This window comes from Saccopteryx leptura, chromosome 2 (genome assembly GCF_036850995.1).
Source record: "Saccopteryx leptura isolate mSacLep1 chromosome 2, mSacLep1_pri_phased_curated, whole genome shotgun sequence".
Classification (NCBI taxonomy): Eukaryota; Metazoa; Chordata; class Mammalia; order Chiroptera; family Emballonuridae; genus Saccopteryx; species Saccopteryx leptura.
The window spans coordinates 351,030,892-351,047,990 of NC_089504.1; the positions used below are offsets into that span (position 1 = coordinate 351,030,892).

General features: G+C 52.7%; 1 protein-coding gene across 2 annotated transcripts in view; it reads left to right on the forward strand.

Annotated features, from left to right (window-relative positions):
* ABCC3 (ATP binding cassette subfamily C member 3) overlaps window positions 1–17,099 on the forward strand; it is a 46,752-nt gene that overhangs the window by 26,909 nt on the left and 2,744 nt on the right. For both annotated transcript variants that reach the window (XM_066364561.1, XM_066364562.1), the window contains exons 18-30: window positions 1,139–1,306; window positions 1,604–1,796; window positions 2,807–2,924; window positions 3,109–3,256; window positions 3,357–3,564; window positions 3,798–4,108; window positions 5,847–6,046; window positions 6,205–6,331; window positions 7,562–7,663; window positions 11,845–11,991; window positions 12,125–12,283; window positions 12,883–13,049; window positions 16,574–16,768. In XM_066364561.1, the coding sequence (XP_066220658.1) occupies window positions 1,139–1,306; window positions 1,604–1,796; window positions 2,807–2,924; window positions 3,109–3,256; window positions 3,357–3,564; window positions 3,798–4,108; window positions 5,847–6,046; window positions 6,205–6,331; window positions 7,562–7,663; window positions 11,845–11,991; window positions 12,125–12,283; window positions 12,883–13,049; window positions 16,574–16,768 (2,243 nt within the window). The remainder of the gene's footprint in view (window positions 1–1,138; window positions 1,307–1,603; window positions 1,797–2,806; window positions 2,925–3,108; window positions 3,257–3,356; window positions 3,565–3,797; window positions 4,109–5,846; window positions 6,047–6,204; window positions 6,332–7,561; window positions 7,664–11,844; window positions 11,992–12,124; window positions 12,284–12,882; window positions 13,050–16,573; window positions 16,769–17,099) is intronic.

A 17,099-nucleotide genomic window follows, 5' to 3' on the forward strand; every position in this document is an offset into this window, starting at 1 on the left:
ATCATTATTTATCTTGAAGTGTAATTTGTCAATGGAGCGGTTCTGGCAGGAACAGCTGGAATGCTGCTCTGGCTACTGTGTCGAGGGGCCCGAAGGCACAGGGCCAGTGAGGACCCTGTCATGATGATCTGGGGAAATGATGAGGACCTGAGCCTGAGCAGAGGGAATGGGAAAGTAAGGGTCCAAGGTTATAGGAACCCAGGGAAGACCTCCCCATCTATGACACTGCTCCTCTTTCCCATCTCTCTTGGGCCCACTCTGACCTCACACACACATACAAACCTAATTCGGTGCCCAGCACATAGCAGGCGCTCAAGAGAGACAGGTTGGTTGAATGCAGGCACGCTCACATGCCTCAGTTACGACCCCTGACTCTCCCCAGCAGCTCCAGCTCCTGCTGCACACTTGCTCTCCGCGGGGGTCACTCTCTCAGGGTACCCCAAAGAGCGAGGCTCTGTTTCGGAAGGAATGAGGAAGGCTGCTGGGAGGAAAGCAGGCTACACCTCTGGGGCTCTGGGCTCTGCCTTCTGTGCCCGGCCTTGCTGCTCTCTGCATCAGCTGCTCCATCATGGGTTTAAGGAGAGATCTTACCTCCCCTCAGGCACTTGAATGATCTCAGAGTCGATGAATTTTGGGTTGATGCTGGGTTTCTGTCCTTGCTTCTGACCTTAATAGTTCAGGACCTTGGACAAAGTCATTACCATCTTGAGTTTTAATTATCTCCATCTGGAAAGTGGGACTAATGATACCTCCCTGCAAGGACTGACATGAGGACCAAATGGGGTAATTGTTATGAAAGTCATCTGCAAACTGTATGAGCAACGGAAGATTTAAAGGTCTATTAAGGACCTCCCGGGGATTTCCAGCCTCCCAGGATATGAAGGTGGCATGCAGGAGAACCAGTTGGGCAGGGTGCTGGAGCAGAGGGAACCAAACGTCTTCACATGTCCCAGAAGGATTCTGAGAGCCACCACCCTTTCTCCATGGCCGTATAGCTTCACAGAGACAGGTCCAGGCGTATGAAATATGAATTAGAAGTCTACCTTGCTGAATGACAGCAGACAGGGCCCTATTCCCCTTGAGCCTGTCTGACTCCCTTCTACCTAGTTCCCACCTCCCACCTCTCTCCTCCATCCAGGGCATTAACTTGTCCGGGGGCCAGCGGCAGCGGGTCAGTCTGGCCCGAGCTGTTTACAGTGACGCTGACATTTTTTTGCTGGATGACCCACTGTCAGCTGTGGACTCCCATGTGGCCAAGCATATCTTTGACCAAGTCATCGGGCCAGAAGGTGTACTGGCAAACAAGGTGAGATCTACAGGAGGCTAAGGGGCGCAGGTGAGCTCTAGGGCCCTGGGAGAGAACCTGGCGAGAGGGCAAGGGTTTGGGTGAGACCTGGAGGTGTGGGAAAGCGAGAAGCAGGAATGAGGGATGGGTGGGTAGGGAACCCGTGTGCCGGTCATAGGCCAAATGCACTGAGCCAGCCGCAGTGTGCACGGGGTGAGGTACCTGGTACACGGGCTCCTTATACTCCGTGGCCCCGTGCCTATTGTGGGGGTGTGTGCTGAGGGCGGTAGGAGTGACAGCCTGCTGCCTTCTCCCCAGACACGAGTCCTGGTGACGCACGGCATCAGCTTCCTGCCCCAGACGGACTTCATCATAGTGCTAGCTGATGGACAGGTGTCTGAGGTGGGCACCTACTCAGCCCTCCTGCAGCGCAACGGCTCCTTTGCCAACTTCCTCCACAACTATGCACCCAGTAAGGACGAGGAGCACCTGGAGGAGGACAGCAGGCCCGGTAAGCCTGGCCCTCCCTATTCCTCTGCCCTACCAGCACCTCCCCTGTCTTGAGGGTCTGTGAGCAGCTGTGGACAGTCCCAGTGTCGTACAAGGGAGGTTCTGGGGAGCTTGGACCCCCGGTGTGATGGTAAGACATTGCCAAGAGGGAAAGGGAACCAGATGTCATCAAGTCCCTGCCCTCCTCTTCCCTAGCCAGGTGACCTGGGACCAGCTTCTCGTTCTTCAGAGCCTCAGTTTCCCATGTGTCTAAAGAACATAAAGGCCCAGGCCGAGATTATACAGCAAGGCCGTTTCATAGATAAATCATTTGGTACCTATGTCAGTACTTAGGAATGCCATTTATTTATCAACAAATAAGTATTGAGCAATGACAATGACCAGGCACTAATGCTGAGAGAGAACAGTGAACAAACAGAAAACTCCCTGTCCTTATTGAACATATTGAAGTTCCTGGGCTCATGAGATACACCTGCCCCCAGCCCCCGCTGCCACCCCCAGACTCTGATCTGGCTCACTGACCTTTTCCTGGGTCTTCTCGCCGGCTGCTGTACATACAGCTAACATGTCTCGAGCGTTTTCTCAGTGCTCTGCCCCTTGCTGAGCATGTGACACACATCTGTTCCTTTAATTCTCACAATGACACGATGAAGTGGGTACTATTATTATCCCCATTTTACATGCCTGCCTAGAGTCATGCAGTGAGGAAATAGGATTTAAGTAAGCTCAACCAGCCTGACTCTAGAGCCCAAGCTCCTAACCCCTATATCTGAGTCCCCTTCTCCATAACCCCTGATGGGAAGTTTTACTTCTTGTCTAACCTAAGTTTTTCTTGCTGCCCTTTTCTTTTTACAACACACAACTGGTCACTTACTTTTGTCGTTACTCTTCTTGCTGCCCTTTCAGCCCCTCTCACTTATCTCTTGCTTGTCCATTTGGGCTCCTTCACTGGCGTGGGGAGGGGGCTTGTCGGGCGCCAGCTGACCTCTGTCTCCTTCCTCCCACCCACAGCAGCCTTGGAGGATGCAGATGATGAGGATGTGCTGTTGATTGAAGACACGCTTAGCAGCCACACAGACCTGATGGACAACGAGCCAATCACGTACGAGGTCCGGAAGCAGTTCATGAGGTGAGCTCGTGGGAGGCTGTGTCAGGGCCCCCCCAAACCCTGCCAGGTGCGGTTTAGGTAAGGGGGCATTCTACCTGACACCCACACCCTGGGCCTGCACTGCAGCCTAAATCCTCCTCCTGGGGCGCTGCCTTGTGGGCGTGTCGGAAGCCTCCTCCCCGGGCCTGACCAGCTGCCTCCACAGACAGCTGAGTTCCATGTCCTCGGACGGGGAGGGCCAGGGTCGGCCTGTGCCCCGGAGGCGCCTGGGCCCGGCGGAAAAGGTAGTGCCGGCATTAGAGGCGAAGGCAAACGGGATGCTGATTGAGGAAGAGAAGGTCGGCATGGGCAAGGTGAGTAGCGGGGATGAGGAGGGCTGGAGAGGGTGGACAGGTCTCCAGCAGTCCTGAAGCTCACGGGAGTCCCCTGTCCCTGACCACCATGGCCATGCAGGTGAAGCTGAGCGTGTTCTGGGATTACGCCAAGGCTGTGGGGCTCTGGACCACATTTGTCATCTGTCTGCTATACGTGGGTCAAAGTGCATCGGCCATTGGAGCCAACATCTGGCTCAGTGCCTGGACCAACGAGGCTGCGGTGGGTGGCCGGCAGAACAACACCTCCCAGAGGTTGGGTGTCTATGCCACCTTGGGAATTCTGCAAGGTGAGTCTGCAGAGAGAGCTGGAAGGGGCTCCAGTGGCCCCTTTCTCACCTCTGAGCTGCTGAGCCCCCCAAGCCATGCCCTTTCCTCCACCATCATAGCCACTGCCCCACCCCAGTGTCCACCTGCCTGTGAGCCTGCCTAGCTCACCATGGCTATCCCCTGTCTCAGAACCAGCCCCTGCACGCCTCCCACCTGGCCAGGGGAGTGAGCGCCTCTCTGCCCTCTCCAACAGGGCTCCTGGTGGTGCTGTCGTCCATCATGATGACGGTGGGCTGTGTTCGGGCAGCACGCCTGCTCCACCAGGCGCTGCTGCACAACAAGATGCGCTCGCCACAGTCCTTCTTTGACACGACACCGTCAGGCCGTATCCTCAACCGCTTCTCCAAGGACATCTATGTCATTGATGAGGTCCTGGCGCCCACTATTCTCATGCTGCTGAACTCCTTCTTCACCTCCGTCTCCACCCTCGTGGTCGTCGTGGCCAGCACGCCGCTCTTCGCGGTGGTCATCCTGCCTCTGGCTGTCTTCTACATCTTGGTGCAGGTGCCTGGGGAGTGGGTGGGCATGGCTCTCAGGAGTGTGGGGCCCTTGTGTGGGTGAGGCCTTGGTGTGGGCTGGTGACCAGGGGTGGGATGAAGGGAGGGCAGACCTCAGGGGCATAGCTGGTGTTGGTTAGTGACAGCTGTTGGCTACTTTCCCTCTTTGAAACTCACTTTCTTCACCTGTAAAGAGAGAATCATAGAACCTGCCTTCTAGGGTTGTGAAGTGAAATCCTTATAAATTGTGACTGGCCCCAAAACTCCTTCCTGCTGGCTATTTTTAACTAAAATAACAGTTTGGGACACATTATCCTTCCCTTCATTCTATACATTTCTAAACGTATATGTGTATGTATGTTTAAAAAGATGAGTTGAGCCTGACCAGTTGTGGCACAGTGGATAGAGTGTCGACCTGGGACACTGAGGTCTCAGGTTCAAAAACTCCGAGGTTGCTGGCTTGAGCACAAGCTCACCAGCTTGAGCTCAGGGTTGCTGGGCAAGGGGTCACTGGCTTAGCTGGGTCAAGGCATGTATAAGAAACAATCAGGCCCTGGCCGGTTGGCTCAGTGGTAGAGCGTCGGCCTGGCGTGCAGAAGTCCCAGGTTCAATTCCCAGCCAGGGCACACAGGAGAAGCGCCCATCTGCTTCTCCACCCCTCCCCCTCTCCTTCCTCTCTGTCTCTCTCTTCCCCTCCCGCAGCGGAGGCTCCATTGGAGCAAAGATGGCCTGGGCACTGGGGATGGCTCCTTGGCCTCTGCCCCAGGCGCTAGAGTGGCTCTGGTCACAGCAGAGCGACACCCCGGAGGGGCAGAGCACCGCCCCCTGGTGGGCAGAGCGTTGCCCCCAGTGGGCGTGCCGGGTGGATCCCGGTTGGACGCATGCGGGAGTCTGTCTGACTGTCTCTCCCCGTTTCCAGCTTCAGAAAAATACAAAAAAAAAAAAAGAAACGATCAATGAACAACTAAAGTGCCACAACTACGAACTGATGCTTCTCATCTCTCTCCCTTACTGTCTCTCTCTTTCTATCTATCTCTACCTCTCTCTTGGGAGAAAAAAAAAAAAGATGATAACTTTCGGATACAGCTAACTATAGAAATAGTTTGTGTTGCCAAGCCCCTGTCCTGCCATGAACTAGTCAGTTGATGAAGGTGATCCACAGGATGGCTAGAGGCCCCCGTGTGCAGAGACTGTGGTGGGCTGCACTCTATGCTGGGACAGGGGACATACCATGCACAGCTCTGGCCATCTCGGAGTCCACCACATAGCGGAAGGAAGCTGCAGGCGGGCCTGTGTGTTGATGGGGCTACAGCTTAAACAACTGGATGGAGCATGGGAGGAAGAAGCTCTTTAAGAAAGAGAACACAAATTTTTTTTTTTTTTTTTTTGCAAATTTTGCAAAAATATTTGACTATGTGAGCACATTGCTAAAGCCCCTAAGTGGAGATAGACATGCTCGCTGACTTAGAAGGCCAAGCCAGGTCAGTGCTGTAATCCAGGCCCCACGGGGAGTGAGGGGGAATAAGAGCTTTGTGGAGGAAGTGGCTTGGAAGCCGAGCATAGCTGAGCAGGGAGAAAGGGTGGAATGAGTTCCAGAAGCCACACCAGGACGCTAAAGCCTTAGGTTCTTTCGGGCAGGGGCGGGAGCAAGGTCTTAGGGGAGAGTGGGGACGGCTGGGAAGAGCCCAGAGGGGTTCAGAGGGTCCCCCAGTCCTGACCCCAAGCTCTTTCCCACCCTCCCTCAGCGCTTCTATGTGGCCACATCACGGCAGCTGAAGCGGCTGGAATCTGTCAGCCGCTCGCCCATTTACTCCCACTTTTCGGAGACGGTGACTGGCTCCAGCGTCATCCGGGCTTACGGCCGCAGCCAGGACTTTGAGGCCATTAGCGATGCTAAGGTGGACTACAACCTGAGAAGCTGCTACCCCAACATGTCCTCCAACAGGTCAGGAGCCTCCTCCCCACTCCTGCTCCTCCAGCAGCCCCCGCTAGGGTCTCTGCTGGAGAGACCCTGGTGTTCTGGGCCCGAGCGCCTCCTCCTCCCAAGCAGGAAACTTCTCCTTCCCGCACCTGCCCTAGCCTCTCCTTGTCTAATCCCTGCAGGTGGCTGGGGGTCCGAGTGGAGTTCGTGGGGAACTGTATTGTGTTCTTTGCTGCACTCTTTGCTGTAATTGAGAGAAGCAGGCTGAGCCCAGGGATGGTGGGCCTTTCTGTGTCCTATGCCCTACAGGTATGCAGGGGTCTGGGCCCCAGGGAGGGGCCCCCACAGGGGCAGAGGCCACCCAGGGGTCACGGGCATCTCCTGAGCACCCCGCTCTGCCCAATGTGGGGCCCAGCCGCAGGTTCTGGTCTCCAGGGTCGTGAGCTCACAGTCCAGCATGGAGAGGCACTCCCACCAGCAGGGGATTGTCGTGCCGGGTGAGCAGGTCTTGGTAGAGGGAGGAAAAAATGTTGTAAGAACCTGGAGGAGATTCTCCATCTTGGGGTGTTGGAGAAATAAATGATCTTGGAGCTTGGTCCCCAAATTACAAACAGAACTTGTCCTGCCTGGGCCCAAGATCTAGAAGTTCTACCCTGACAACTACTGGGGCAGGGAAGTATAGGGCCAGGATGCGTCTCATTTCACATGCCTGGGCTGGAGGCTGGGCCCGTCGCTAACGGCAACTGCAATTCTGTGAAGCAAATCACATTTTCAATGCTTCAGGTGGCTCAAGTCTTGAAAGCTTTGGTAAACAATGGACAATCCAGACAGATCAATCTCCTCAAACTTTATGTGCATACGAATCACCTGGAGATCTTGTTAAAAATGTGGATTCTGAGAGAGGAGGCCCTGGATGGGGCTCAGGATCCTGCATGTTAATCGAGACTCCTTGCTGCACAAACTGTGGTCCAAGGGCCAATTGTGTCATCATCATCTGGGAGCTTGGTTTTGTTTTTTTTAAGATTTGATTTATTGATTTTATAGAGAGAGGATGGAGGAAAGTGAGAGGTATGAACTCATAGTTGCTTCACTTTAGTTGTTCATTGCTTGCTTGTCATATGGGCCTTGACCGGGCAAGCCCAGGGGTTTCAAACCGGCAACCTCAGCATTTCAGGTCAACGCTTTACCCACTGTACCACCACAGGTCAGGCGGGGAGCGTGTTAGAAAGGCAGGATCTCAGGTTCCACCACCGACCTGCTGAGTTAGAAACAAGGTTCTCTGAGAAGTCTTTCTTACACATATTATTGTAATAATGTTTGTAAAACTCTGGCCTAGGTGGCCCTTGGTTAAATCTGCCTTGTCACTGCCTAAGGTACAGTTGTGATTAGAGTCCTGGGTGGCACACACCTATGGGCTTGCTCAGGCCCACCTGGGTTATTGATGGGAGAGGAGCCTAGTCAAGGAGTCTGAATTCCTCCCAAAACCATTGTGGGGGGGAAGAGAGATCGCCCTACTTATGACCCAGTCCCTTTGGCCAGGTGACGTTTGCTCTGAACTGGATGATACGAATGTTATCAGACTTGGAGTCTAACATTGTGGCTGTGGAGAGAGTCAAGGAGTACTCCAGTACAGAGACAGAGGTGGGTACCGGGATGAGCCTGGGGTGGGGCATCTGGAATAGCTGGCGGGGGCGGGGGTGCTTCAGTAGCCCACCATCCCTATGCCCCAAAGCCAGCTACCCAGGTGGCTCTTCATTTATTCATTCATCCACTCATCGCTATTGAGCATCAGCCAGAGGTCTATGCTAGGAGGAATAGAGGGTTCCCTGTTGAGCAGGTCAGGGTCTGAGCAGATTCTGATGTAGTGGCAGAGGTGAGACCTACTGCAGGGCATTGGACTGGAAGACCAGAGCTCAGGGGTGTCACACCTGAAGCTGGGATGATCAGGGAAGGTGAGCATCCAGCCAAAGACATCAGCCTGGGCAAAGGAGCAGGGGTGGGGCAGCTGCCCTTTGCTGGGGGAGGGGAGCTGCCCTCTACTGGGAGGTTCCGATTTCTCCGTTCACGCCCTTCCATGGTCGCAGCCCAGACCTCTTCATGCCCAGGAGCCGCACCACCCCTGAGAGCTCTGTGGCTAGCATCCCCTTTTAGATCGCCCTTGCCATCCTGCTAGTTTATGTATTCCAAGCCCTCTGCTATCACAGTACTCTGTCCTCATTGGGACTCCCAGTCCTGTGGCCTGCCTATGTCCCCTGCCCATCGACTCATCCGGCTGGGATTCCGTGCTCCGCTGACACCAGTGCCCCCACGCCCCTTGCCCGTCTCTCTCTCTCTCTCTCTCCCCCTCTCTCTCTCCCTCTCTCTCTCTCTCTCTCTCTCTCTCTCTCTCTCTCATTTGTACCCACCTTCAACACCCAGCCCTGGTGACCCCCTACCCGCCTTCTCCATACCGGCGCTCGGCACTTAAACGTAGCTGGACAAAATCACTGGCTCACTTCAGGTTTACAACTACGCACCACTGCTGGCTAGTCCTACTTTGCTCCTCCCGTGTTCCCACTTCCAGAAAGGTCTGCTTTGAACCTTCTTTTCTCAAACCCTCACATCTCCTTCCTCTCTGTGCCCAGCTGTCCATCTTGCCCAACAAGTCAATGAGAAAACAGGTTGTAAGATGTGAACTTCCCCAACCTTCTCGCAGACCTGCCCGTGGCCCTTCCACCTTCTTCTTCCTTTCTCTTTTATTAGGAAATGTCCCTCCTCATCTCAAAGTCCACCCACAACGTTTCCACAGGGCCACTCAAGAATTTCACTTTCTCGACACCCTTCACCTCCTGCACCATCCGTATTGCTCCCTCTGTTGAGTGATTTCCATCCACGTGCAAAAATATGCTATCATGGCTTCCGTTCTAGACACACAAGCCAACCCTCCCCTTCTCCTACATCCTACCGCCCCTTTCTCTGCTCTCTTTTGTTGTGAAGCTGGTTGTAAAATAGGGTCTGCGCACGCTCTCCTCCTCATCGCTCTCCTCATTGCTTAGCTCATCTGCCTCCTGCAGTCTGGTTTCCGGCCCCGTCGCTCCACAGCAACTGCTCACCAGTGACCTCCCTGGTTCCGAACCTAGGGGACACTTTTCTGTTCTCATCTAATTCAGCCTGTCAGCAACATGCAGATGTGATGACCTCTCTCTTCTCAGAATGTCTGGCTTCTGTGACTAGAGCTCTCGCCTGTCAGCCTCCATGGAGCACCCCGCCACCTGTCCCTCCCAGCCTGACCTTTCCTGCCCCTGTGGCTCCACCTACCCCTGCCTTCCCCAGGCATCCCCCACCACCCCTCACCCCCCCCCCCCCACTGGCTGGGATCCTCAACTTCTCCTTCATGTCTAGATTCCCATTTTCTGCTGTCTACACACATGCTCCTGTCTCCATATCCGGAAACATTCTGCCCTCCCCAACCCTGCTGTTCACTCCTTTGACACATCCTTGGGAGAAGGGGTCTCTACTGGCCATGCTGCTCTTTGACCGCTGGGAGTCTGGCTTCCCCTGCCTCCAAGCAAGGCTGGCTTCATGGGTATGTCACCTGCGCAGTCACACGGGTCCCCAGTCTCAGGAGGTCCTCATGGTCAGAGGGACCTCACACGTGCTTTCATGCTCTGCTCTTGCCATCTGGATGTTTCTCCCACATTTTCATTTTGCACTGGGCACCCCCAAATTATACAGTTGGTCCTATCTTGAAGCCACCAACATCTTATGCCCAATTTATTTATCTTATGTTATCTTTTAGTTGGTAGTTGGTTGACTTTTAAATTTTCTTAAAGTGACATTGGTTAATAAGATTACACAGGTTTCAAGTGGACATTTCTATGCTACCCGATCTGTGTATTGCATTGCGTGCCCACCGCCCAAATTCAAATTATCTTCCATCACCGCATATTTGTCCCCTTTAGTATCCCCCACCCCCTTCCCTTTGGTAACCACCAGACTGTCGTGTCTGCGTTTGTTTTATATGAAATGTTGCTTAGCTTTTTCTGACTGAATTATTTCACTTAGCATAACATTCTCAAGGTCCGTCCATGTTGTCACAAATGGCAGTATTTCATCATTTCTTATGGCTGGGTAGTATTCCAGTGTATATATGTACCACATCTTCTTTATCTACTCATCGGCCAAAGGACACTTTGATTGTTTCCATGTCTTGGCCACCATGAATAATGCTGCAGCGAACATGGGAATGCATATATATTTGTGAATAATGTTCTCAAATTTTGGGGGTAGATACCCAGAACAGGGATTGCTGGGTCATATGATAACTCTAATCTTAGTTTTTTGAGGTGCCACCATACTATTTTTCTTAACAATTTTTATTTATTTATTTATTTTTACAGTGACAGAGAGTGAGTCAGAGAGAGGGATAGACAGGGACAGACAGGAACGGAGAGAGATGAGAAGCATCAATCATTAGTTTTTCATTGCGCGTTGCAACACCTTAGTTGTTCATTGATGGCTTTCTCATATGTGCCTTGACCGCAGGCCTTCAGCAGACTGAGTAACCCCTTGCTGGAGCCAGCGACCTTGGGTTCAAGCTGGTGAGCTTTTGCTCAAACCAGATGAGCCCGCGCTCAAGCTGGCGACCTTGGTGTCTCAAACCTGGGTCCTCTGCATCCCAGTCCGACGCTCTATCCACTGCGCCACCGCCTGGTCAGGCCACTATACTGTTTTTCATAGTGGCTCTACCAGTTTACATTCCCACCAGCAGTGAATGAGGGTTCCTTTTTCTCCACAGCCTCTCCAACGCTTGTTATTACTTGTCTTGTTGATAAGAGCCATTCTGATGGATGTGAGGTGGTATCTCATTGGTAGTTTTGATTTGCATTTCCCTAATAACTAGTGAAATTGAGCTTCTTTTCATATATCTGTTTGTCATTTGTATGTCCTCTTGGGAGAAGTGTCTGTTCTGGTCCTCCCAATTAATTTTAACAGCCTTCTAACTAGTGATTCACTTTCCACTTTCCCCTCTCCCTTCACCTGGTAGCAGCCAGAGGGGTCCTTTAAAAACACACCAAATCCCATCATTCCTCTGTGCACCACCCTCTAATGGTTCTACATCTTAAAGTAAAAATCCTTAGTCCTTCAAATAGCCTTCAAACCCCTATATGATGGGGCCACCCAGTACCTGTCTACCCCTTCTCAGCTTTATCACTGTGCTCAGGAACACACCTGGAGGCATTTGTACAGTACTTGCTGTTCCCTCCGCCCCCAGATACTTACTTGGCTTGTTCCCTCATTTCCTTCAGTTCTTTATTTAAATATCACCTCCTCCAAGCAGCCTTCCCTGATTACATCGTACAGAACAGCAATACCAAGCACGTCTTGGCACTCATCACCTCCTCACATTATGTGGATTTGCTTCTTTATCTTAGACCCCCATACCAGATTAATCCTCAGGGGAACGAGGACTTTGTTTTGTTCACCGATGTGACTCCAGTACCTGTGTTGAAAGTGGCAGCTAGGGCAGGGAAGGAGGGGCCGCTCAGGAGTGTGGGGCACAACAGGGAGAGAGTAGGAGAGGGCAGGATGGGAGGTGTTGGAGCAGCACTGTAGGGGATAAAGGCAGAGGAATAAAGGGTTCATTGAACAAGTGTGGGCCACAGGGGCACCAGTAACTCTCCATATATTTGTCCCCTTTTACCCTTTAGTATCCCCCACCCCCTTCCCAGGGACCACAGTGGGTGGGGCTGGAGGGGGCCATAGGGAGACTGAAAAGTGGGAGGGGCCAGGCTGGGGTAGAGAGCCCACTTGATGCAGAACCCATCTTCCCCTCGTGCCAGGCCCCCTGGGTGGTGAAGGGCAGCCGCCCTCCTGCGGGCTGGCCCACCCAGGGTGAGGTGGAGTTCCAGAATTACTCCGTGCGCTACCGGCCGGGCCTGGATCTGGTGCTGAAGGACCTGAGTCTGCGCGTGCGCGGTGGCGAGAAGGTGTGCAGAGCCGGGTTTGTGCCTGGGTCATGGCTATACCCCTCCTGGGGAGTGTGGGTCTTTGGGAGCGCGGATGCTCCATCCCACCGGTCTGCTTGGCCTCCCCCTGACTCCCCCTGTCCACCCCTTCCAGGTGGGCATTGTGGGCCGCACTGGGGCTGGCAAATCGTCCATGACCCTCTGCCTGTTCCTCATCCTGGAGGCCGCCGAGGGTAAGATCTACATTGACGGCCTGAACGTGGCAGATATCGGACTCCACGACCTGCGTTCCCAGCTGACCATCATCCCCCAGGTATGAACCCGACATGGATTGGCCACACTAGACAAAGACCCGGAGGGGCAGACCCATCCCTGTTCTGTAAGTTGAGGTCCAAGACTGGGCCCTCGGTCTGTGAGGCTAGAGAGCCAGACAGCAGGAGCAGAGCCGCGGAGTGGCCACCTGTTATGGATCTGGAAATGTCAGGAGTTGCCTGGCCCCATCAGACCCTGCCCTGCAACCTCCTTGGCCAGCGAACAAATGGGGCCGGGACTCTGGGACCCCTGAAGCCCCATTCTGGAGACATTCTGTCCCAGCTTTCTGGCTTCTCAGCTCTGAATTACATTTCACTTTTTCTGGCTTGTCCGGGCTATTTTTCCTGCTGACTGGGCACTTTGGAGGCAGATTAGTGCTCGGGTCTGCTTTAGTGGAGGACTCTGGGGTTGGCAAAGCCGAGGTTTATCGCAGTCCTACAGGCGTTTTCTATCTCCTTGGCCACTGCCTCCCCCCTGACTGGGGACAGAGTGGGAATGCTGCCACCTCAAGTCCCCCTTTTTTTTTTCTCCCTGGCTCTGGGGTCCGTAGTTCCTTATGGGGCCCAAAATGCCTCCCTCTAAGGCCTTGGTGTGCTCCAGGACCCCATCCTGTTCTCGGGGACCCTGCGTATGAACCTGGACCCCTTTGGCAATTACTCAGAGGACGACATATGGCGGGCCTTGGAGCTGTCCCACCTGCACACGTTTGTGAGCTCCCAGCCAGCGGGCCTGGACTTCCTGTGCTCCGAGGGAGGAGAGAATCTCAGGTAACAGTGGGCGTGGACGGGCCAGACGCTGTACCCTGTGGAGCCAAGGGAGCTAGCTAACATCAAATGACACCAAATCCAAGCCAGTCCCCCTCCAGCCTCCTCACTCTTATCTCAGCCTGGGTGCACTTAGGACCATTGTTTGTCCTGAATGTATTCTGTGTGCCAGGCATGGTGCACCATCTCACTGACTCCTCCCACAAGCCCCAGAGGGGGTCCCTAGTGCCACTTGGAAGATGAGGAACCTGAGGCAGGCCCACAGTCACGTAGCTGAGAGAGGGCATGCCTGGGATTTGAACCAGGTCTGGGAGATTCCAGAGCCCTCTTCAGTCATGTCCTGTAGGTTGTCAGTGCCATACTGAGGTGTGTGTGTGTGTGTGTGTGTGTGCGCGCGGTGTGTGTGTACTGAATCTGTGGAGCAGGTGAGAGGACATCCACAGTGCTTTAAGGAAATTGTAAATATTCTCTAAGATGGATGCAGTCTCATCTGTCATTTACGAATGGGTAAAGTGACAGCTCTCAAGGCCCTTCTTTGCTTTCTTATAGCCCTAGATTTTATATCCCCAGCCTCTGGGCTGTGCATCAGGGAGAGCCAGAAATCTCTTCTTACTGAGGGTAGGGCCAGAGGCGGCCGCCGTCGTGGCCGTGCACGTGCAGGTTCCCATTAGATTCGGACAGACGGTAAAGAAACAGTGGAGCCAAAGAACAGTGGGCCATTCCTTTATTAAAGTCTCACACCAGCCGAGGAGCAACACACACAGGGAAAACACTTCCCTCCGGTTCCACAACCAGGAGAATCTTCTCTGGTTCCTGCTAGAATCAAAGGCTTCACCAGTCTCAGCGGAGCTCACAAAAGGCCCTCAGCACTGGTTCTCCATCTGCACACCTTCCCTCTCTCTGTTCTCACTCCTCTGCACAAACTGGCTTCTTCCTCAGCACTCTGCAAACATTAGTAAGACAATGGCCCTTCCCAAGCAGGAAGGTAATTTGCAATTTCACAGACCAACATATACCTGGTGCTGCCCAGCAACGTTTTTTTAACACTAAATGAGAAAACTCAAAAAACACAAATTTTACAAACTCATTTGCCCAACACCGAGTCTAAAGGCTTGAGAGTCTCATACCTGTGTTAGCTGTGTGATTTTGGGCAACTTGCTTAACTTCTCTGTGCCTCCTTTTCTTTCACTGTAAAGTGGGAATAATAACAGTCCCATACCTCTTTTCACCGTCATCGTGCTGCCCAATAAAAATATGAGCAACATATTTTTAATTAAAATTTTTTCTAGTAGCCACACTTAAAAAAGGAAAAAGGGCCTGACCAGGCAGTGGTGCAGTGGATAGAGCGTCAAACTGGGATGCGGAGGACCCAGGTTCGAGACCTCGAGGTCGCCAGCATGGGCGTGGGCTCATCTGGTTTGAGGAAAAAAAAAAAAAAAAAAAAGCTCACCAGCTTGAGCTCAGTGTTGCTGGCTCGAGCAATGGGTTAGTCAGCTGTAGCCCCACGGTCAAGGCACATATGAGAAAGCAATCAATGAACAACTAAGGTGTCACAATGAAAAACTGATGGTTGCCTGACCTGTGGTGGCGCAGTGGATAGTGTCAACCTGGAAACGCTGAGGTTGCCGGTTCAAAACCCTGGGCTTGCCTGGTCAAGGCACATATGGGAGTTGATGCTTTCTGCTCCTCCCCCCTTCTCTCTCTCTCTCCCCTCTCTATAATGAATAAATAAAAAAATCTTAAAAAAAAAATAAGAAAAACTGATGGTTGATGCTTCTCATCTCTCTCTGTTCCTCTGTCTGTCCCTGTCTATCCCTCTCTCTGACACTCTCTCTGTCTCTGTAAAAAAAAAAAAAAAGGAAAAAGGAACAGGTGAAATAAATTTTAATAGTGTATTTTCTTGAGCCCAGAATATCGAAAATATTATCTTTTCCACATGTAATTGCCATGAAAGTTATTAGGGTATTGTACATTTTTTTCCCTTAGTTTGAAATCCCATGTGTATCTGTACCTGTACAGCATATCCCAGTTCAGATTTCAAGTGCTCAGTAAGCCATATGTGACCAGTTGGCTACCATTTGGACAGCATTAGGGTCATTGTGATTCCGTGGGAAGGCACTTAGCCTCTATATGCTCCTGAGAAATTTAGCTATTCTTATTCATTCTTCTTCTTCGACTTGGTCCACACCCATGGGCTCTCTCCAGACATCAGAAACAAAAAAGAACCTTACATTTGCACTTCGTAGTGCTCAAAGCCTCCACCATCTCATTTAATCTTTACTGCTGTCCTGTGGGCCAGAAACAAGGCTCCAAAGTATAAAATTATTTGCCCAAAGCTTCTCAACTAGAAGGGGAAAGGCAGGAACTTGAGAAAGTAGATGGCTTTTGCCCAAAACTTTTTTTTTTTCTTTTTTGCTGCATTATAGACACCCATGGGATGTACCTGTCTCCCCAGGCAGCCTTGTAAGACTGAATATGCATTTTAACAGATGTCACTTATACAATGTGTTGGAGGTAGCCAGCAGACAAGCCTAAGCTTCCAGACCCTGCACCTCAGAGTTGTTTTCTGGCCCATTCTCCTGTTCCTGCTTGCCACAAGCACCTCTCCCAGACCAACCCCCCCGCCCCCGTGTACACCAGGAGCTGAGACAGAAATGGGCTCCCCTCCTCTCTCACTGAGCGTGTAGCCGCTTTAAGTATAACCTGTATCCTGTGCCAGTCCCACCATAAATCAGTCCTGAACTCTATCTGGCGGCTCATTCTGCTGCCAAAACCTTCATTAGTTGCGGGAATGGGCCAGGGAGAGAGACTGGCCTTCACTCGGGCTATGGTGACTCACCCCTTTGGGAAGAGCTGAGGTATTTGTCCTTGGGTGTGTGTGGGGGGGGTTGCCGCCTCTGGGGTTGGGAACACAGCCCCGCTTTGTTCAGTGGCTCTGGCTTCCAAGGTGATGGGTGGAAGGTATGCATCCTGCCCCTCCTCTGCCTTCCCAGTGACCAGGCCTGGGGACTCCCCTGGGTCCTTCCCTGCCCTTCCCCTTCCTGGTTCCCACAGCCCTCGCCTGTATTTCCCATGGGGGCAGGAGATGGCTGTCTGAACTGTGTGATATTAGGGCCCAGCAAGATGGCATAATGTATGCAAATATCCAGGAAGAGCCGTGTAAGTGCGTTCTTACTAAGGTGTAAAGTGCTGATAGGTGGAGCCGGGAAGCATCATGGCACTAGCGGAGGAGAGTCAGGACCGGAGAGAAAGCAGAGGAAGAGGAGGTCAGGTACCAGACACAGACTGGAGGTCGTAGTGTTTAGAGATTTGGTGGCTCTATCCTCAAGGCCTCTCATATAATCCTGTGTTGTCCAGACCTCGACGGGACACCAGGGGCACCAGGCTGAGGCAGAAATGACAGAGATTAGACCGAAAGCCAGTCTGGGGCCCTTGGGAAGGAATGGAGACAGAAACAGTTGGGAGAGTGAGGCCCAGGGGCAAGCTGGGGGCACCCTGTTGGAAATGTCTGCCTTCCCCATTCCCAGTGTGGGTCAGCGGCAGCTTGTGTGCCTGGCCCGAGCCCTCCTCCGCAAGAGCCGAATCCTGGTTCTAGACGAGGCCACCGCCGCCATTGACCTGGAGACTGATGACCTCATCCAGGCTACCATCCGCACCCAGTTTGAGACCTGCACGGTGCTGACCATCGCACACCGGCTCAACACCATCATGGACTACACCAGGTGGGGCCCGAACGCAAGCAGAGAGGGGCCTGGGGGTCACCTGGGCCATTGGGAAACAGCAGTCAGACTAAGGTTATTTGGACGTGAGAGAGATGTGTGACCTTGGGCAATGTGATGAGCCTTCCTGAACCTCTGTCTCAGGGCTGTAGTGAGAGTCAATGAAATAAACGTTCCAAGGGCAGGAGATTCCAGGAAATGTCAGTTTCCTTCCCAGCTCCTTACTATAATTCTCCCTGGGACCATTTACTCTGAAGGGTAGGAAAGGGGCCTTGCCTTCAGAATCTCATGACTTCTTTGAGGAGGCAGCTCCTTCAGACAAAAGGAAAGACTG